Raw genomic sequence first — 23,194 nt, 5'->3', positions numbered from 1 at the left:
CAACTTCATCAGAAAGGTATGAATATGACCCGCAGGAAAAACAATCCACAAAGAGAACACAATGAAAACATCCACTGTTTCACAAATCACTCTGTTACCACAGACACAAAATGGCAGTTACTGTTAGTAAATCAGCCACAGAACACTTTAAAAGAATCTTTAGACAAGGAAATGGGAATTCCTTTGTGGGACACAGGGTCTTCATCCACAATTTTTAATTAGAAAATATTTCAAGGTCAGGCATCTTTCTTATCCACAAAACAACGCTAAGCCAACATACATTTCAAGGGGTGTATTAAAGGAGATACCATATCTTTACAACTATCTTCTTGAGTAGGTATTTCAATGAATTTTCTGCAGAATATAAGTAGCCTGAAATTCAGCAGCAAAATATTGCAACATAAGTAAATACAGTGTCAATGTGTTGTTATATTGTAGAAGAGAATACATAAAGGACAAACAATGATAATTTAATCATATGAAACATGATACATAGCTGAAATACAGTCCACTTAAATAGCTTTGTGACCAAGAATGTTAAATACTGTACTAAATGCCATTTTAAACATAAAATCTCTTAAACTTTTGTGCTTAAACTTTTTTTTTCTGTTAAACTATTTCTTATTTTCAATACTGCCACTGTAACTGATATTACCACAGATCACAATTTGCACAGACACATCAACATGAAGACATTTACTTATGAGAAAATAAGTCACTTGTCATTAGTTCACAGTGTGGGAAAGTGGTATATACTCAGTCTTGAGAAGGGCTTTCAGTTAATCACCAAGTCCTTCACAGAAATTTCCTGATATCAGATGCAGTACAAGATTTAAAAGAACGGAAAACAACACATCACAAGTTGGAAGGAAAAATAAACTTTTTGATTCCTCATGGGTATCGTCTAAGTGACCTTCGTCTTCTGTTGTAGAAGTGCCTGAGCCCATGTTGTCGTGAAAAATTCATCATGTAATTTTGTTTGCGAGTGCTGTTAAAATCAGAAAGGATAGAGGCAGGGGAGGGAAAGGAGAAAGAGCATGTAAGTCCCATCATTGAAAGCACAATCTAGGACCTTAGTCTAGGTCCTAAGTTACCCTGATACTTATTTGAAAATTTTCAGGGTTAACAGGTCATGCTGACATTACCACCCCAGGACAGAAGAACTAAAGGCTGACACCTGAATTCACTGCCTTTGGCCTTGAAGAAATCCCCTTCTTTTCATGAGTGAGGTCCGAACCAGAAAAAATGGTAAATTCTCTTGATTCATTGCAAAAGTGGACTGAAACTCTTTGGATCTTTAATTTTATTCTTGAACTCTTTCTGAAAACATTTACTTGGATGGAGTTCATTTGAGACAAAGTGCGTGCTGTACCCATTACCTTATTTAAATACACCTTTAACAAGTAGAAAGCATAATTTGATTCTTTCAGGAAACATTTTCATTTAAAGCTTAAAAAGCAGAAACAAACAAAGGGAAAACAAACTTGTTATCTGAATCAGCTTGACCTTCCTATTTTATGCAGTCTCAGGGGCAAAATAAGGAAGTAAGTTTTTTTCTCAGAAGGTCGGATTCCACTGCCTTCCTCAAACAATAAGCAGCTTGGGTCATATTCTATACACATGGCCTTATGAAGGAGACACCCCACTAAAAAAAGATCATAAAATACTAAGAAAGTGTAATTCAATGTATAGATGTAAATATATGTGTATATATTCCCCGCATGTATGTACATACACGTTCATGCATACATACTCTACGTGAAGCTGATAAAAATACTGAAAATGGATTTTAGGAGCCTGTAGGAATATGCACGATACTGGTAGAGACAGCTGTTAAAGTTCTGGTATGGAAAATGTAATTTAAAAAGGATCATTATCCATAAGGTCACTGACAAGAATCAGACTCTTTTCACACATGGACTGGAGTGACAACATGTCTCTATGTAGCACTGAAGTGTGGTTTTTAAGTGTGAGCCTCTTAGTATTTTCCAAATTCACTGAGTCTCTTGAATACTGTCTGGTCCTAAAGTCTTTTCCTCCTTAATTTTATGGGAACATAAAATGCGTATGGAGCAGGATAATGTCATGTGATGTGCTATCACCATGAAGGTCAGTCAATATGACATGAACTTGAGTCACGGTGAAGAGGTGGGAATGGATAATTTTGCACCGAGCAGTGTATTCTTCTGAGTTATTAATGATCAACAGACCAGGCAAGGTGTAAAATGATACTGTTTTACCTAGGATATTATACTAACACTTGTAACATACAGAAACCTTTAAAATAGGATTTTCTAGATGTTTGATCATTCGAAAAGAAGATTTATAATAAAATCTCTCAAAGGAAAATGCATAAAGTGAACTTCATCAGATATGTTTAATCAAAAAGCAATAGTATCTGTGCTGAAAACTTGATAAAAAGAAGACATCACATTGATATATATTTTGCAAAATAAAGTGCTAATAACTTTTCACCCTGGATTTCTATACTATAAAAATGCTAACTAGAAACTATAGAATGGAAAAAAAATATACTCTGAAGACACTGTAGAGAAAAAGAAAAAAATCAGGTTTCGTCTTCAGGTAGCTTGACTATCCTCCTTGCTCCCCTGTATCAACCAAGTTGACCCGTTTCAATGTCATAGTTGAAGAAGGAAATGAATGTATCCATTATTCATCAGCTGCTATAAGTACTAGTTGCTGCCTATGTAAAGTCTAGTTACAAAAAATGGACAATGACCTAATGTATTGAACTAATCAAGTGTCAGGAGAAAGAATCCTCTCACCTCTTTGGTCACAGAAGATTGGGACTGGCACTAGCTGGCTTCCTGCCAGCATCCTAGGACATCTTGTGGCCCCTTCCCTGAATTTCCCTGAGCTATTACAGTGGCCCCCTAAGCTAGCCTCCACATTCTCTCCCCTTATGAAAGAAACACCACTGAAAAGATACTATGAAATACTAAGAAAGTATCACCGAATGTGTAATTGTATGTATGTATGTGTGTGTGTGTGTATCTTCCCACACATAAGTACAATTAATTTTGCACACCAGTTTCAGCAAACTTTCCCTCAAATGCTGGCTTTATCTTGTTAAAAAAACCAAAAAAACCCATTCATAATCCTTGTAAGTCAACTTTGCCAGCTATTTCAAGTCCTCCACGTGTTTCACCTTACTCTGTTTTTCAAGTCCTTTCATCCGCTACACCTCACACAGTCATCTCTATTCAAACTCACCTTGAGCCCCTTCCATCTGCCTTATTGGACAATCCCCAACACAGCTTCCTCAAATTTCTACTCATTTTTCAAGTATCACATTTTCTTTCTTGCTCACCCCCTGCAGTAGGGATTTCCCCCCCTCCTGTGAACCCTCATACTGCTCACTTTCTGCTTTGCTTGGGGATGATTTGTGTTCACATCTTGGCTCCCCATGACTAAACTGCGGTGGGTGTCGTGGATGGGCCCCACTCCCTCCAGCCCCACATCGTAGCGCTGAGCCTCCTGCCTGACCCCTGGGGGGGTCAAGGCATGTTTGTTGAACTTATGGTGACTTACTGATTGGATTCCTGTTGTAAATCATTACTCTTTAACTATAAGGAATAATTGCAAAGTTAAAGCAATGAAAATATTCTGTTGAAAACACATTTAAAGATATAAGGTACTCAAAGAGAATTTAAAATAGTTAAAATATCTTACATGGAAAAAAGATAAACTCAGAACACTCAAGATACTTAGTTACCTTAATGTGACCGAGATGGACATGAAAGTGACCTCAATATCCGGGAACAAAGGAACATTTAATTTGAACAAAAGTTGAGGTGCATGTTTAATGGCTTTAAAGCAACTTCTCCATATAACTATTTACTTTCTATGGACTGATTTAAATTCTTCATTTTTGTATGTGAGAAAATAAATATTCACAGGTTGCAGATCTTTTAATACCTTGCTAATCGATCAGTCCAGCTTGGAAGCTGACTTCTACTTTAGGAGGCATTTTGATTCATTGGATATCCTTTAATTTTGAATACATTTTCGTATCAGTAGCATATCCTTGGATCTCTGCGAATGTTGATATGCACTCAGCATTTGCTATAGATGTCTAGTGTTTTGTAGTCACATTAGAAATGGCCACATTTTCAAATCACACTTGAAACTAACTAGTAATTTTGTTATGTAAAGCATAAATATCTCTGGAGACAGTTAAGTTGGAACCTAACAAAGCAGACTTTTCCAGTTCATAAGCTTTTGAAAATCAAGCACCATGGGAAGCTATACCGAAGTGCTGCCTGCTTCGAGGACCATTTAATAAACTGTCATGGTTATTAAACTTGTGGCTTCTAAAATGTCTAAGTTATAGGATTGAGCATTAGGGAAATGTTAAACAAGTTTAAAGATCTCATGCTTACTATCTTCTTTTGTGAAGCAGATCTGAGAGCCTATTTTTGGTTTTGATACATGTAGATGTATAGTTATAGATAAACTTATAACCAAAATAATTAAGGTGTGGTGGAAAATTTTAAGGATTTATTTCTTCACTGTGATTATAGGGGAAAGTATTTTTATTATAATTCCAGTGAAAGCAGGTAATATTCATCCCAAGGCATATCAACTACAGTACTTATCAATTTGCTTTGATTCTGAATAGAACTAGGTCCATTTATAAACTCCCATTAATGAATTAAGTCACTGAAGGAAGGGAGAACGATGACTTCTTGGAAATGCTAACTTAAATTTCCATTATCACTGAGGGAATTTGGGGACTTCAGACAGCATATGGAATAATAAAATGTTTCCCTGTTTCTGCATAGGAAATACGGATATTGCAAGTTTTTTCAAGAACTAGTGACTGTTCTCTCGAACTGCTCTTCTTCACTGGAGCCACTATCTTAGGTTATTATTATGAAAAAATTTGACTGATTTTTAATTGATTCTAAAGGAAATGGGGGAGATAGAGACTTGGCAGAAGTAATTTGAACTCACAGAAATTTAGGCATTTTTACTGTTCGGTAATTTATTTTTCATCAAAACAAAATGATACAATAAATAATATTTTATATCAATGCAAAAATAAGAATCCAGTGACTGCCATTATCTTTCAGAGAAATACTGATGAGAGTAGAACGGGAAGCTGCCACTGAAACTAATCAATGAAACTGCCCTGCATATAAAAAAGAAAGTACATTTTACTTTCAAGGCCATGTGTTTTCAGGAGGGCTACATGTAGATTAGTGTGGGCTCATATATCTCACAAATGTAGAAGGTTTCATTTTTCTTTTCCCTGCTGACTGGGGATCGGAATAATATCTGATATTGTGTACCTTGGGGAATTGTAAGGATTAAATGAAAGCTTCTAGTAGAATATGCAGATGTTTAATAAATGATAAACATTTTACGTTCTTTCCTAGGTTTTAAAGTATCTCTATTAGAGAGCAAATGTAAATATATACTTAAAAAGGCCAATCTTACCTAAGGATATCATCTAGAACTCACAAATATTATGAATAAACCCATTCCCTTTTGCCTGTTCGTTTTTTAACTTAGAAGAGAATTAAGAAGTCTAGGCATCCTCACTCATGTCCAGCACAAGAGATCTTTTGAAAGACACTGCATTTAATCAAAGCCCCTAGCTCCTTTCCACACATTTCTATTTTCACTTTCCCCTCATAACAAACTTATAAACTGTTAACATTTCAAGAGCACCTAACAAAATCCCAGGCACAGAGTCAAACATTCAAATGAAGGAATGCTGACTGGTACTCTGATCTATGCTCTTGTGCCCCTTATTGTATACATCAGAAAATTACCACAATTTGGCTGAACTCCGAGTTTACATGATCTAGGTTTCAAGTGTTCCAGTATATTTCAGTATCCCATATAACTTTGTTTTCACAGGTTTTTTTTCAGTTGCAAAGGTCTTCTACAAAACTTCTCAGTTAACGTAGGTAACACTGATGAAACTATTAGTAAACAGTTCCCCGGAATTAGTAAGAAGACTTACCTTACTCTAGTGGAAAACCAATGACAGCAAATAATGAAATACAACACAAGTTAAAAAATGCCTTTCAACACATGCAGCACTGTGATTAGTCATAAAAGTCTGATCAGGTTTAGATGCGATATAGGATTTTTCATCTCTTTTGAAAATAAAAATTAAAGAAGTTATTTCTTATTCTTCTATACCTAATATACACATATATTTAACTTTTCTATGTAATGCAACATGCAATATTTGCTCATAACCGTATGTCAAGGTACATGTAGCTATAGTACTACATTTGGCATAAATGTTGCATATAAAGTATAAATATGAAAGTAATAGTTTAATAACTATCATTAATTTTATTATTTGATTTTTCAATGATTTACATTTTAGAACATACTTATTCCTGAATATATTAAGGAATGGGCTCTTAAAAATACGTAAATCCTCTATATCAAACAACACAATCAAATTTAATAAAGGATAAATATGCTTTGCAACAAATGTAATATGCTGTTCTCCATAAATCATTTGTGCCAAAAATGTGACAGTATCTTGATAATGAATACATGAGGGAATGGCCATGATGGAACTCATATTATAAAATCTGATAAATGCCTTTAAGACCATAGTTAGCAGCATATTCATTTCCAATTCTCAGCAAATGTGGTAATAATTCACTTTTTAGTAAATCAGTTCACAAAGGCTGACTCTTTACCGAGCAATTTGCTTTCAAGGTACACATGCAAAAATTGGCCCGCTTCATTGTACACATGACAGGTTGTGACTTAGACACGTACACAGGAAATGTGATGTGTGAATGAAATGCATAGTTGGGTGAGGGAGATTCTTAGGGTAGAAGGATGAGTGCCCAGCAATAAGACAAAGGATTCCCTTTTATCCTAAGAAGAACCCCACCAGCATGGATCTTGTGAGGGATCTGCCCAAATGTATTCAAAAACATTTACTGAAAAACAAATATTCTACACTAGCCAATGAATTCAGAGAAATTAGGTTTCTGATGCTTGATCGTCAATGACTGTGTTAAGCTGCATCACTCAGACTTTACGGATGAGGACTTTTTGTAAGCTAGTGAGGCTGGAAAAAAGTGATCTGTCAATTCAGTTCATCTGTTCTGTGGCAGATTAGCAAGGGCTTATCATCATGAAGTGCTTTTCATGTGCAGGTTTTATTGAAAAACATCATCAGAGTGGGGAGATTACACTCTCAAACAAGCATAAGGCATAAGTGACTTCGCTTGTTAAATGCTAAAACTGTGGTTTTTATCTTTATGGTGTGGGGCTTACTCTGTATATCCATATTTATGAAACTCAAATCCTTCCGGATGGAGTATTTTAGAATTAAACCATTAAATTAAAAATATATTCTCTATCTTGCTCATTTAGGATGCACTCCTAAACTCTGAAATATTTTCAAAAGTGCTACATTTTTTTCTCATCAAACTCATGTATCGTCTTGGTTAATATGGGCAGTACTGACGTTAGACTCAAGATACCATGCGTGACCACAGTTTTTCTTTCTAGGAGTTTTTAGCATGTGTCCTTAGTGCACATGCACAAAAGCTAAACTATGGTAATAAAGCTAGATTAGGGCCAATCTTTACTCAGAAAAGAAAACATGTTCTAAAAATGTATACCCCCAACCACTGGTTGCAAAAAACATATTAGTTGCCCTATCTGTGGCATTCAATTAGGCAGGGCTTGTATCTCTTGAGATATGCACCTCAGCCTCCTGTTCCCTCCACACTTAAGGACTTAACATTACTAGTTCCTAAAACTAAGTGTTATTATACAAAAGTATAGTTAATTAGGAGGATATTTTGAATTTAATAGGGTTTTATGGGAGTATTCCACCTCTCCATTTCTAAATATACATCTACTGCAGCAAAGTTATAATTAGTAATATTTGTGAATTGTGACATGAACCTTGGCTGGCTTCTTTGTGCTTTACTTGGTTGCAAGACACTTGGAAAAATTATTATATTTTATTTTTCTGAATTATCTGGAACTTCATTTTTAAGCTCATCAAATGAATGAATTAAAGTAACTGTTTTGTAGAGCTACTAAGGGCATATTAACTAGCAAATGCCTTAAAACTTTTTGCGACTCTTCTGAAAATAAGCAGTTTGAAAGAATACAGTGGCATAGAAATATTAAAGCCTAAGACAAAAGCAAAACATCAAAAACATAGTTCTGAAAATATAATTTCTTTGTACCGTATTTTTTAAACAACTCATTGATTGAACTCAGCTTTATGAAGTATTTCTTCTTTCCAAAAAAGAAGGAAAACAAAGTGACTCCTTTAGTTTTAACAAATTTTAACATATTATATAAATACACACACATATTTATATAAATATATAAAATTTTACGGTTACACGTGTAAAGTTATAATTTAAAATTATTCACCAAAAGACTGAATAAAACTCAAGTCATGCAATACTCTGCATGTGTGGCAATGCTCTTTTCTCATTTGAAATGTTTTAGTGCCCTGAGACTTTGAAACAATCATGCAGAATAAGAGCAGACAGGTGCCTACGTGCTAAATTCTTCGAAGTCTTAAAATTCTGGAGATGGAATAAAAGTGAAGTCTTTATAAATACAGATTATTGCTCCAGAAATGCTAGGTTTCTGGTATCTTATATAATCTGACCTTGATTCTTGTAATAATATCATGATTCTGGTTACTGCTTATAAAAATTAATACCAACAGCAGGTATACCAGAAGGTTCCCTGGGGAGCTGTGTGATGAGAACCTCTGAGGCAGCAGGTCAACTCTGTTCTGCTCCCAAATTGTAAAGGGGTTATTTTACACCAGGGAGTATATTTGTACTTCTGACCCCACCTACTCTTTAATCTTAGTACACGGGAGGGAACTGTGGTGATAATATGCCTTTGAAATCCAAAATGGATAACTGCAATTGCTTGGTTGGATGGGGGGATAAGAAATATCCTTTCAAACACATGACATGTTAACAATTGTCGTATCTACCCAAGGTCAGTATTAGCATCCTGCCTTCTATTGAGGACTGTCAAGCTTTGAACTTTCTATAAAAGTTGGTAATGCTTTGTCAGGCACAGGAAGCCCCATTAATGTAAACTGTCTTGGCAAGAGACTTGAAAGATAAAAACTGGTTATTGACTCTAAATTTGATTCTCAACTAGTTTATTAGAATGAACTGAGGTGCTTTTAAAAAAGACTGATGCTCAGGTCTCACTGAAGGTCAATTTAAAGCAACTAACCCGTAGGTATGGGCACGGACATTGGGACACTCATTGATGCTTCCAAAAGCTCCTAAGTAATTCTGATGTTCAATCAGATTGAGAAGCGCTGCTCTGAAAGGAAAGTAGCCAGAGCATAATGGCTAGAGGGTTGGGTTTTGGTCTGTCTGGATCTCGCTCTCTCTGAACTTACCATACATCATTCGTTTTAGAGCCCAGGTTAGTCTATTCTCCTGGAATAATGCAGTCTGAGGAAATCAAACTCTAAGTAAAACATCAGCCTCATAATATAGATTCAAGTGAGTCTGGACTGTTACTTTAAACTTCAACTTTATCTTATGGAGGCAGAGCCCAGCAAGTTGTCCAAAGCAGCAGAGCGCACAGTGGGAGCTTGTGTAGGAACCGGGTTGCTCTTGGATTTGGGGATTGACATGGATGCCATGCAAGCAGGTGCCTCAGTGAAAACTAAGACGAGGGCTAACTCAAGACTGAAAGATTCAGCTCATGGCTATGACTGAAAGAAAACAAATCTGGTAGGTGTCCTACCAATTAATCACTTAAATTTGCTTTCAAAATGACTGAAATCAGCCAAGGGACTGATTTCGTTTTCGATCTGGTAAACAGAATGAACATTTGAACCTATCTACCGAGAAGATTCGCCTCTCCTTGCCAACCACTTGGAGCCATCAGTCCGAACCCGTCGAGACATAAGCATTCCAGTTCTACAGGAACTAGATTGTTAGAGAAAAAGCAAGTCATCTCACTGTGGAATAGTCAACCCAGTTAGGTGAGAGCGCTGACAACTTTATTCTATGGGAAGAACCATGGGGAACACCCTTGACTTCTTAGGCGCTGGGATTGGTCATGAGGAATCTGAAACCACAAATTCTTTCTTCTCGTTTTAACCATGTCATTAAATGGAAGAATGCCCCAGGCATCTGTTACTAGGACAGGTGTTTGTAATTGGGCACATGTCCTAGTGATACTCTGTACATAGACCAGTACAGATCCTTTTTCTTTTCAGGATGTCATTCCATTTTATAAGGCAACTCAGATCTGGTAGTAGGCATTGTTTCCCATTTACCTGGAGACTTCTGTTCTATCCAATTTAATTAATATTGTCACACCCTTAAATAAACCTTTGCTTATTGAAGTTTTCTAAGTTATATTAAATTATATTTGGGGCTTTGTTATTTCACTGTTGACTAGAGCTGTAGTTTGCAATTGTGGAAGAGTATAAGCCAAAGTGGTCCCATGGGGGTTTCTCATCAGGGACAGTTCTTACTGAATTAAGGAGCATGCCGTATCAAAGAAATTTCAAACCTTTCTGAAATGGACATGAGATGCTATGTATCAGATACTCACAGGACGACCTCCACATGGTCCAAAGCCCATTGATCATGACCTGTTCCATTGTGGCGTGGCTGCCACCAGCGCAATAAAACTCCTTTCATCCGTGCCTCCCTGGGTCACAGATAGAAGGACAGAGAGATTAAACACTAGAACACAGAGAACTTTCTGGTAGGTGACTTCCAGACTTCAACTACAGTAGTCTAATCTTAATCAACATAACTTTGGGTATGGAATTTAGATTTGCTCAGGTAATAGTATTCTCCTAAGCAGCATCAAGTGTTATTGGCTACTCAAGGATTTGCAATCCTTCTACATGTCTCTCCCTTCTTCCCCTCGTTCCACTAGTACCTGGAAGAGTCACATCTTTAGTCAACAAATGTGACGTGCCTTCTATGTGACGGGCACCGTACTAGACGCTGGGGTACCATGCCAGGCAAAACTGACTAAGCTGCCTATCCTCAGCAAATTTTTAAACCGGTGTACCCAGCAGAAGATTAAAAATGTTGTTTCCTAAACGACTAGAAACACTGGTTACTGGGAGGGAAATATGCACAACACACCCTTGTATTTAATTGCTTTTCTCTCTTCCCTCTCGACCTTATCCTGGCTCCCAGTTGTGCCTGTTGTCCTAATAGAAAACGGTAACACAACTCTGGAGATCTGGATTAGTCTTGGTTCTGCCACCACCTACTTTTGCGGCGCTGGTTCAGTAACTTCACCAAACACTGTTTATTGTTAGGATCATGTGTGACACCATGCTTTTGCTCTCTGACCGCTTACAGGGGGACGTTGTAGGACACCCTCTGAGCCTGTGTGAAGTCCTTCGGCTGGTGCTGCGCGATGACGTGCCAGGTGATCCCGTTGTTGACACTGTACTGCAGCAGCACGGCCTTGTCCACGGAGTGGGGGCCACTCAGGTCGCTGTTGCAGCTGTCTGTCTGCGATGTACTCCCAATTTGCAAAACAAACATGATTTTGCTGAACAAACACAGGGGAAACCATGTGTAAACAAAAGTCAGGAAGTATTCAAGGAGTTATACGTTCTACTTTTATATCTTTCTCGTTCCTAAAGTCCATAATTTTCACGTTCATAATATAGTAAAAATAGAAGCATCCAGTCTTATGACTAAGTCACATAAATAACAAAATTTATTGAACTTATCTTTTACATCATACATATGAAAAGTAAGCCCAGAAGGCTGGTGTTCTACACAGTGAAAATTTTGACTTTCAAAGATCTTTTTTCTTCTTATGATATTAGAAATCTTGTTAGAGTATTTCTCCTGAAACACCTTCTGTTCTCTGCAAAGTGATATGGGCCAAATAGGCAGCTGAGGACATGGAGAGGACAAGAAATAAAACCACAGTATTTATGCTGCATGCTTTTTACAAATAGCTTCAAGCTGGACAGAATCTGGACAAGGATAAATCATCATGTTTATTTTAGGAAAGGATGTCTGGAGATCAGAGCAGAGGGAAAACTGAGTTAGACGCACAGGCTCTGGACAATATCTGCTATCGTGTTTGACGTGTCCTTTTGTTTTCACAGGCATCCTTGCCCTTAGAAGATACAGTTTTTAAACATAGGAAATCTATCCCCGTAAGATTCCTAGTGATTAACAGGTGGTCAAATAAAGAGCCTGACTTAAACTGGTAAATGCATTATTTAAATGCATTAATTAATTTAAAGCAAAGTTACTTGCATGACATGGTGTGCAATCATTAGCTAAGTGGCTAGTTGTAGCTATATATGGGGGTCAAGGAAGACATCAGGTTGATCTAGATGATGTACATCTTTTTGGTAGGAAAAAAATTGGGGATGGGTGGACACAATAACTTCTGGCGTCTATGGTTAGTTATATGGTTACTCTACAGGAATTAATTTTTTAATATTTTTATTGTTTATCATATTGAAGGCCCCCCAACCTGCCTTTCTGCCTCTGAAAATACATTACTAATATTAAGCTTCAAGTAAACATCTACATTCCAACTAACCCAACATTTAATTCTCAAAAATACTCACACACTTTTCAGCATTCAGTGAGTAGTCTAGTATTTTGCAACCTTTATAAAGCCTTGGAATCTCTTCTTGAATTACACAGACAATAAGCTGTTTTTGTTCTGGCTAAGGTGGTAGAGCTGGGAAGGGCAGGTGGGGAAGGAACCCTCTTGGGTCTCTTTTTCTCTGTCCTCTCTATTCTGCATTACCGTGCAGTTCATAAAGCATGTGAACTTTTAAAGTTCCCAGCCATCCAGCCATCGGTCCTCTACTTCCTTTTATAGCTACATATGCTAAATACAGGAATATGTATGTTTGCATTACTACGAATCTTCTTCACATTCACATTTACATGCTTGCATATGTTCCATATTAAATTATCTATATAGATTATTCATAACCAATTATTTATTTTTGCCAACTTTATTGAGATACAACTGGCCTCTAACATTGTATAAGTTCATGATGTTCAACATGTTGATGTGATACACTTATCCATTTCTTATATTTGGCCATTTCTCCAGGCTTATGCCTATGTTACCAACACTCAGCCAGTGTGTGTGAAGAGATACAAGGTAATTCTACACTAAATTTAAGCAAAGCGTAATTCTGAGTTGTGAAAACATATAATGCTTTTTCATACCAAATTCAGATGATATTTAGGTTTCCACTGCTTAGTGACACCTGTGCCATAAAGTTCATGATCATGGCTAACAGCAGACAATGAGGCGCTTGTGACTGATTCTATGTCTGGACTACAACCTGGGAGTTGTATTACCTTGCTCGAGTGAGATCCAGAGGTTTGGTGGCAGCTTGCCTTATTTGACAGCCGTTAAAATAGAGTGAGTCTCCATGGGCATAGGGTGCCAGCTGCCCACAGCCACTTCCTATCACTCCACCTTGAATAGTCTCCCAGTTTGCCTCAGTGACTCTTGCGGACTCAAAATTATCTTTAATATAACTGGGAAGATCATGACTGAAAACAGAGCAATCATCTCCTAGAGGGAAAGGAATAGTTGCAAAAATTAGCCGGAACAAGCAGAATCATCAAAGATTAAGAACAAGCATTCAGTTTCAGATTTAATCCAATCAATTTCAGATTTACTGTAAAAATGACAAAATACCAAGCAGATATAGACTCCCAGAAATACATGTTTCTCTTTTATTTCAGTTGACTTGTGTTGCTGAAAAATACCATTATCTTTGAGTCAATGTTTACTAAAATATGTAGGTGCTAATGTGCTTATTTCTTGTATAAGCCCATTGTTAAAAAACAACAGCATCTGGTTGGGCCTGTATGTTTACCAATGACATATCTCCAGAGGGTGATCTCACTCCGGCATTAGAGACAACCTAATTTCTGGTCCCCTAGCGTGATTTTGTAGCAGAAAATAAGTCATGTTCTTGTTCTCCTTCTAGCTCTTATATTTGATGATTCTTGACAGCAGAGTCTATATTTTATTCATTGTTGGATCCCAGCACCTAGCACAATATTGAGCACATATAAAATATTCCATCATGAAGCTGGGATAAATACATGAATAAAAAACTGGAAGTGTCTCTCAGAGACCACAGATCTGAAATATGGGCATTTAAGGAAGGTGCTACTTTAGCTAATGTGTATGTCTTCGCATTTCTCCTTCATTGCAACAGCACAACTTTTCTCAACGTGTACAATAGTTCAAAATCCAAAGGTCATAGCTCTGTTGGATCAGAGAAGAGGGCAAATTCCAGACACCTAGAACTCCTTGTGAGACATTTGATTTGTTCATTTGCCTGAAGTTCAAATTCTCCAGCTAATCTACAAACAGACCCAGTTGGTCTCAGCGGTAATGAGACCAGGGGAAAAAGGTGGCAGCTAAGTAATTTCTAACCTCAGAGATGTGCAGCGGTCTACAGTTACCATACTCATTTCACTTGGAGGCAAGGAAGTAGCAGCCACCAAGAAATCTAAATGGATTCTACTCAATTCAAATCGATGGGTTCTTCCATCGTACCCTTGGGGAAGCTATATAATTTGGTCCTCTTTGGATAACTCTCTCAGCTCTGAGAGACAGCAAGGCTGACTGGAAAGGACAACTTGAGTTCTGGTCTTCTTACTGACATGTACTTGCTATGTGACCTTAGGCAAGTCACTTAACCTCCCTGAGCCTCAGTTTCTTTACCTGTAAAGTGGGAATAATGATATTAACCATAGCTAATTTATGGGGAATATCATAAATACTAAATGACTCTGCTGAATGTATTGGTGGATACTGTGTAAATGGTAAAGGATGAGGCAGTGTAAGGATTCACTCAGAAAAGATTTAGAGTGCATTGCTATTAGGCTCCAAGGGTATAATGGTAATTGGATAGAGTGAACTTTGTAACATAGAGGCTGAAACCTATGAGAAACATTGCATCCAAAGAAAGCAGGGCTGCAGGCCTTCCAACAGGCTGACATAGCAATCTCCTGTTAGGAGTTGACTGAATACTCTGCCCCCAATACACAGTTAGCCTCTGGAAATTCAAGCAGTAAAAGTATATTTTTTTGAGTCATGAAGGTTTTTTCGTATGTGACAGAGTGACCTGGGAAACAGAACATCTTGAATTGTCGGCTCCATCTTGGGAGGACAGTGGCTGCTCCTTTCCCGGTCCAGGGAGAAGGAATATTGGTCCAGTACCTAGGGACAGGCAGTCAGGCCAGGCAGAAGAGAGGTCCAGAGTGGAAATCAAGTGTGAAAGGTAGGGGTTGGAGCAGGGAGTTATATGGAAGTTGGAGAATGTGAGGTACCATAGAATATCCTGGGAGGATAAAATTAACCTTGGTAATTCATGCCAGAGGTAAATATCTATGTGATCAAAGAGTGTATCATCTATCTCAAATCCCTCAGGCCAGAGTTTCTATCCATTTCCTAGCAGCCTTTGCATACATGTTGAGATGAGAACTCCATGGTCTCCTGTGTCAAGAACGACAAAATGGGATTCTGACCTTGGAAACTTTCATCGCAGATGCAGATGGCGCCGGTGGTGCAGTACCCGTGCCCACTGCAGAGCTTGGGGCAAGCCTCTCCGATGTACACGTGGTCAATTGCCCAGCTCTGCTTCTCCGTTTCTTCGCCCTTCTGGATCCAGCGAAACTGGGTTGCACTGAAAGTCCCACAGAGAGCAGAAGGGATCCAGGAGGCTGTTATTTTCCATGGCTACGTCCAGCATCCAGCCTCTGGGAATGGGGGCTATTTCTAAGAAAAGGGCTTCCCAAACTTCTCCCCGAAGCATCCAATTGGTGGAGGTGAGTGGTGTACCCCTCACATTCTAGGAGTATATACCCCAAAAGCCCTGAAAATTTTACGTGAATTTCCTATTCTGTTCCATAATAAACCTATTTTTCCTGTAGTGGTGTATCATTTTCAAATCTTTGAGGAAAATAAATGCTGCTCTAGGAAGACTGTGCTCCATTATATTTACCCTGCAGCTTTGCGTAACCCAACCAGCCTGGCAGAACCCAGAGGGCACTGATTCTGCGAGGAGCAGCACAGCCTTTGGGGGCACAGAACACCGGGGCAGATACGGTGCCAAGTCCAAGTCTCTGGGCATTTGTGACTCTGGGCCTGTGATTGAGTTTGGTGTGTGCTGTGGTATTTAATCAAAAGAAAATCTGACGTGTATGAATCATTTACCGACAAGATCCTATATCTTCTTGGGACATGCAATTGCCATTTAGGGGCATGGGTTGGTGAGAGGAGGGGGCGATGAGGGGAAAGGGTACTAGGGCTGCAAGTAAAAGTCTAGCCTCATTTTATCAGTTGCTCTCGCCTCACTGTATGTGCTCTGCCAAGACAGGTAGATGATTCCACCAAGTTGACCTTAGTATGCAACCTACCTGGAGGAGACATGGTCAGGCAGCTGGATGGTGATTCTCTTCCAGCTGGAGCTGTTGACAGCATTGTAGATGGTGGCTTCATGGAACTGGAAGGGGGAGCAGCCAATGCTGTTTGAAGAGGAAGGAAGGCATTGGGTCTGAACGAGCTGCCAGGAGTCGGACCTGCAGAAACCAAAAAGGCTGCATTAGACAGCTCTTCAGAGAAATACATGACCTGTCTTATGTCAACAGAATGCTTTAGGGCTGGGTTAAATTAAGACATTTTAATGTAACTTTCCTATTTCCTATATATATTTATAATGACAGATAATAAAAAGAAAAATTGAAAACTATCTCATATGAGATAGATCCTAACTCTTTTCAGGCACGTTAATATATTCACAGATGACAGAATAAAATGATGGCAGGAACAGAGTGGCATTCTAGCGGCTTCCTCCCACTGATATTGTTACAAGAACTACACCTGGAGTCGACTGACAAAGTTCTCTACCTACCCAAACTTTCTCACTATAATTCATTTTTCAAAGTGGTGGTGAGAGGCAGGCCTGCCAGCACCAACAAGGCAAACTTCCTCTGTCAGACTGATGCTCAGTACTGCTACTGTGCTTTAGGAGGTGTGACTGTAGCTAGAGCATGTTCAGACCTTTCATTGATCTATATTTTTATTAGGGCTGGTTGAGAACAAGCAACGTGAATAAAAGAGGGTTCTACTTTGAGGACAAACTTAGTGTCTTACTTAACTTACAATGTAAAGTTTGTTGGCTGCCGCGTGATATAACATTGATTTTTCTTGGTTTGAAGGAAAAATTTGAAAATAAGATATGTGTGTGAATTTTATACAAATGAAATTTTTACATGTATACACAGGAACTGCCACTTTTAACACATAAGAATGCTCCCCTGTAAGCAGCTGCCTTAAAAACAGACAAACATTTGAATTGTATATTCTTGTTTGGAGGACATGTAAGACATTGTTTCACAAACCTTGCATCCTTAGTGTACTCCAACATTACGGAATGAAGGTCACCACAAGAAGTAGCTTCACAACCCACCACAATCTAAAACAAGCAAACAATTGATATGTGTCAGGCTAGATTAAATAATACCTCTCATTAATTAGAAATCCCATCTCTGTTCATTATGACTCTGAAAAGTAATCAAGAAGTATTCAGAGAAGCTTTTACAGAGCAGCCTGCCAGGACACCAAGAACACATTCTTTTGAGCTTTGTTAAAGTCATGCCATTTTGCAAGGAGACGAGAATTAAGGTTAAAAATATACTATTTCTATTTACTTAATCAGTATAACATATTAATCATAAATTTGGGGAAGATAAATTGGTCAAAAGGAAAGCAGTATTTGGAGAATTAAAGGAAAGAAACAAAGTATCATTGGTTCAAAACATTTTCATTGATATCCTATCTTCATTGATGCTACCATTAAATTTTTATTTGTAATTAAAAATAGCAATTTTTAATTACTTAAATTTATTCCTAGTCTTTTTCCATTTCCATGTGAATAAAAGCATTCCATATTATGTGCAATTAAATGCTTGACTCATCAATAAGGCATAAATGCTAGAAAAATTTGGTGATTCAAATTTAAGTTCTAATCATCTACTCAATAAGTCCTATTTCAGTGCTGATAGTAGGGAAGGTTAATGCTAAAAACTTTAGACTATACGCTTATTCATAAAACAACCCTGGTTTCAGAGATAGAATACAAAGTATATTCCAATAGTGGAAATGGAAACCAGAACCCATACAAACAAAATGCTGTGGTGCTTCACAGGAAGGAGAGATTGAATCTTATTAAGTAGGTTAGAAAATAGTTCATCAGAAGTGGGAGATCTAAATTATTCCAACTACAAAAAGAAAAGATAATTGTGTGATGTGATAGAGGTGCTAATTATCACTATTGTGGCAATCATATTCCAATATATAAATGTATCAAATCAACATGTTGTATACCCTAAATTTACACAATGCTGTATGTCAAATATATTTCAATTAAAAAAATAGAAAAGAATTCATCAGGTAGAGTGTATGTGAACTGTCCCTGAAGAATGGGGAGAGTCTGAGAGGTAGAGACAGGAGAAAGACATTTGGGTGGGAAAGCACTGTGGCATGTCTGGAGTGCAGCGTGTGGTGTGTTTTGGTCTAAGTGTAGAGTATGTGGAATATTGGTGGAGGAGGTTGGAAAGATTGGTTGAGTTTGACAGACCATGAGTTGCAGTCAAAGGTGTTTGATCTTAATTTGGTAGGCAGTGGGGCGTCATTAAGGGTTAATGAGCAGGGGAATGATGGGCTCAAAGCTGTGCTTTGTAAGGATCAATCTGACTGTGCTGTTGAAGACAGGTGGGAGTGGAGAGAGATTAGAAAGGAAAGGACTACTCAATGGCCTACTCATTTAATTAGGGCCGGAATAAAGGTGGTAATAGTGCAAACAGAGGAGATGGGATGGGTGCCAGGAACACTGGGAGTTAGAATTTAAAGGATGTAGTAACTGATTAGATGTGAAAAGTGAAAAGTCAAAGACTAAATTAAAATTTAGAGCCAGTGAATAGGTGACAGGCAGTGCTATCAAGAGAAATAGGAAAATCAGAAAGAGAAGTGGGCATGGGGCAGGAAGATATGAAGTTCACCGTTAGACATGTTGAGTTGAGGTGCCAGTAAGGCAGAGGTGTAGAAATGTACACAGGCTATTAAAAGTACTGAATTGGCTGTTGATAGGCCAGTCAAGGTTGGATATGCAGATTTGGGAGTTGCTTTTAAAGGTGTGATATTTGAAGCCAGAGGATTAATGAAGTTTCCAAAGGTGAGAATGTCTGTGAAGAGAGAAGAAAGCCAGAGAGAAGTACTAAGAAATGCTGATATTTACCAGGTTGAGGGAAGAAGAGGAACCAAAAAGGAGACAGACGTGGATATCAAGAAGGTAAGAGGAGAAGCAGCAGAGAACCCAGAAGCCAATAGCAAAGAGAATTTCATGAGCTGGAGAAGACAAGGAAAAGAGTGCCAAATAGTACAAAGAAAAGGAAAAATGAGGAAATGGGTGAAAGCTGAAAGCTGTTATGGATATGGTGTTTAGAAAGTCTAGGGTGACTTTATTTTTTAAACTTTTTATTTTATATTGGAGTGTAGTCGATTAACAATGTTGTGACAGTTTCAGGCACACAGCAAAGCAACTCAGCCACACACACACAGGTAACCATTCTATGGTGACTGTAAAAATGCAGATTTAGTGACACTTTAATCATGAAATTTCTGGGGACAAGCTTTTTTTTTTTATGAAACAAATTGACTTGGCTAGAGAAAATTTCAGTCTCTTCAGTTCTGGGTTGATAGAAGAAGCAAAAGAGGAGGTCCCAACCGACTTAATCAAAAAATGCTCTGATGTGAGCCTGGTAGAGGGAAAGCCTTAAGGGACGTGGCTTGGAATTAGGGGTGGTATAACACTGGACATGACCTTGAGCATCCTTCATGTCACTAAGTTAAAGACAGTCCTGAGGGAGTGGTAGCATTTGGGGGGCTTGCCTCACCACCCTACAGTCTCTGAAGGAGAGTTTAATACAGAGCTGAGGAAACCAGAAAATTTGTTTGTTTGTTTTTTCAACATATCTCCAGGAATTTTTCATCTTGCAACACTGAAACCCTGTACATAATAAGTCCTGATTTTCCCCTTCTCCCAGCTGTGAATACATTTTTATTATACTGATAAGGATTCTTACTATTAATTGTGATTATAGCACATCTTTTTAAAAAAGGGTATTAGAACTGATCTGTCTCTTTAAAATGATCTAGTAATAAACTGCATTTCTGTAATGCCCCTTTTTAGTGTGTTCTTCAGTGAGAAAGACATTAATTGATATTGCTTTATCTTTCTCTCTAATTGTCTATTAATTACCTCCTATGCCTTCCCTTCCATTCTTCTATATGAATAAAATATGCAATTTTAAGAAGTGAGAGTCCTTTTCAAATCTTTGAGGATTTGGGAAGTTCCAATTGGGCTAATGTACAGGTTCGTTTTTGGAAGTCAGAGACAAAAGAAAAATGGAAAGACATAATGAAAAAGGATAGATAAAGAAACAAAGTGGGCCTTCCCCGGTGGCGCAGTGGTTGAGAGTCCGCCTGCCGATGCAGGGGACACGGGTTTGTGCCCCGGTCCGGGAAGATCCCACATGCCTTGGAGAGGCTGGGCCCGTGAGCCATGGCCACTGAGCCTGCGCGTCCGGAGCCTGTGCTCCGCAGTGGGAGAGGCCACAACAGTGAGAGGCCCGTGTATGGCAAAAAGAAAGCAAAGTGGCTTGATGTATGAAATAGGCATAAAGAGAAAGTGGTAGAGAAATGGAGGAGAGAGACTGACAGAAAGGGGGGACAGAGACAAAGAAACTAATAGGCAGATGTGCCTATTTGAGCTTTTTATTTCCAAGTTTGGAAAAGTGAACTCAAGATTACATATCTGAGATACAATACAGTTACATTTCTTGCCATGTCCCAATATACTTAGATTTTAACCTGTGTTCAAATAATCCTACAAGATAAAGGTCTTTGTGAAAGATAACTTCTTTTATTGATAAAGTCTCTTTTAATGAATGAAATCAATCATTTCCTTGGAGTTGTTCAAATAAGTATTCTCTCTATACCCCCTCCCCCAAATGTAATGCAGACTCTGGAAGAGCCGCTTCCCCTTACTTTAAACTGCATCATGTATCCTGGCTGTATGATGAGTTCTCTGGAGGAGAGAGCATTGTGAGTCTTGTCCTTCTTTTTATTTGGCCAGTAGAGGTGGAAGGATGGATTGCCACAGAATCCTGCTGTCCTCACTGCATTAGGGTAAAAACTCCAGTTTTCTTCATGGGAAGTGCCTTCTGTTAAGGTAAATTGGAAGCAATATGGCATGTTATTCTCTTGAATTAATTGGTTTAGTGTTGAACTACCTGAATGTCTATGCTCTAGCTCTTTGCTTACTCTTTAAGATTGACTTTTATTTTATTTAATTGGTATAATATACAAATCCAAGATGAGAAATCACATCTAGAAAAGATTATTAAATGCTAGGACAATGATTACTCAACTTTTAAAATGTAATTGCTAGACTGGTAACTTTCACCACTGCAAAATTTTTCCTGGTATACTTTCAAACCAATACAATGTGTATCTCTGCACAAAAATTCCTAAAGAAACAGAAATTATTTTGGGCTACTGAAATTTCAAATTATACTTAGAGCGAGACATTTTGTCTTTAATGAGATTTATTAAAGTCTTAGTTGACATTTCAACATAAATTCTTAGTTGACATTTCAACAAGCAGCCAACCTTGACGATGTATAAATTATTGGGCAAAATAATAGCTAACATTCGTTGATCAGTAAATATGTGCTAGGAACTCATCTAAAGGCTTTTCATATAGTAACTCATGTAAAGACATAATCAGACAAAAGACTCACAGGAAAGATTGTTCAATGTCTTGTTTCTTACCATCATCAAAAGTGTCGACCAGTTGACTGGGATTGATTTCTGCTCCGCCAATCAAAATGTTGTCTAGTGCCCACTGAGCACGCTCTACCCCGGAGACCACAAGTTCATTGCTGATCACAAAAGGCTGCCACCAGCGAAGTCGAGTTGTGTTGGTGAGGGCATCCTCGGGAAGAAGGATGTAGTCGTGTCTGACAGAAATGTATTTCTGATAATCCATCTCATGGAGCAAAGTCCAAGTAATTCCTATAAAGCAAATACACCAAAAAAGTAACATATCTGGAAAAAACACCACAAACCACCAGTATACTGCAGTTACCGTAAATTTCCCAAAGAAATCTTCAGCCAGATAATGAGAACTGATTTCACTGACTTTAATATAAGTGTTCCCCACTTATACATATTGCTTCAAAATGAGGCTGATGATATAAGGGGAAGAAGGGTATTTAGAAATACTTGGCCACAAATCGAAACACTTAAGTAAAAATTATATACTTTCTGCTTCTAAAATTTTGTTCTCGATTCCTATATGCATTATTTCTCATAAATAATGAGAAACACCCATGTTTTGCATGTTTCTGGACAAGAACTCCTAGTATTTTTAAATATAGCTATTATAATTCTATGCAATTTGTGATTGGATGGACTAATATGAAGCTTCTGTCATCAACTGATAAGAGAGTAGGTGGAATGTTTACGTTACTTAAGAAAACACTTTGAATACCCTAAAATACTTCGGGGTCATCTATTTATCTGCCAGTTATTAAGAATGATACCTATCTGCTAAAGCTGATTTTCTAAAGACCTCATGGTACTACTGGCCTGGTTTCAGCTACTTCAAAATAATGAAACAGAATCTTGTTAAAAGTGTGATAGACTCACAAATTGACTATCTTTTTTCACAACTAATGACGTTTTCTTGTAGCTCTTCTATAGCATTTATTACATGCTTGTTCACACAAATGCTTTTTAAAACACTTTAAAATGTTTTTAAAATTATCTTTTACTTGGAAGACCAAGCAAAAATTTATTTCTTAATTGTATCATTTATAATCAAGCTTCAGCTAAGCATCGTGATTATTTTCTTTATTCATAAAGTTTGGAGTTCATTTTTTTAAATGTGATTTCTCTCTTGTCCCTTTTTGGGTAGATTTTGTATAACACAGAAGTCACACATATATAGAACGTGTAATGCAACTAAGGTCTGTAGCTTTCTCTTTGTGGCTTTCACTATTTGCACTGCCAGGTCAGCAAAGCTTTGCAGGGACTCTGCTGAGGGGCACTGGAT

General features: G+C 37.9%; 1 protein-coding gene across 1 annotated transcript in view; it reads right to left on the bottom strand.

The window, feature by feature from the left end:
• Positions 1-743: 743 nt before the first annotated feature.
• RELN (reelin) overlaps positions 744-23,194 on the bottom strand; it is a 511,249-nt gene continuing 488,798 nt past the window's right edge. Inside the window, exons 56-64 of the mRNA XM_082846929.1 lie at positions 21,910-22,152; positions 21,124-21,299; positions 17,418-17,491; positions 16,434-16,595; positions 15,543-15,700; positions 13,350-13,569; positions 11,353-11,550; positions 10,585-10,683; positions 744-988 (exon numbers count right to left, since the gene is read on the bottom strand). Coding sequence (XP_082703055.1) covers positions 892-988; positions 10,585-10,683; positions 11,353-11,550; positions 13,350-13,569; positions 15,543-15,700; positions 16,434-16,595; positions 17,418-17,491; positions 21,124-21,299; positions 21,910-22,152 — 1,427 coding nt within the window. The 3' untranslated portion in view covers positions 744-891. The remainder of the gene's footprint in view (positions 989-10,584; positions 10,684-11,352; positions 11,551-13,349; positions 13,570-15,542; positions 15,701-16,433; positions 16,596-17,417; positions 17,492-21,123; positions 21,300-21,909; positions 22,153-23,194) is intronic.

Source organism: Leucopleurus acutus (genome assembly GCF_964270905.1).
Source record: "Leucopleurus acutus genome assembly, chromosome: 9".
Taxonomy (NCBI): domain Eukaryota; kingdom Metazoa; phylum Chordata; class Mammalia; order Artiodactyla; family Delphinidae; genus Leucopleurus; species Leucopleurus acutus.
The sequence above is the reverse complement of the archived record's forward strand: the minus strand, read 5'-3'. Positions and strand labels throughout refer to the sequence as shown.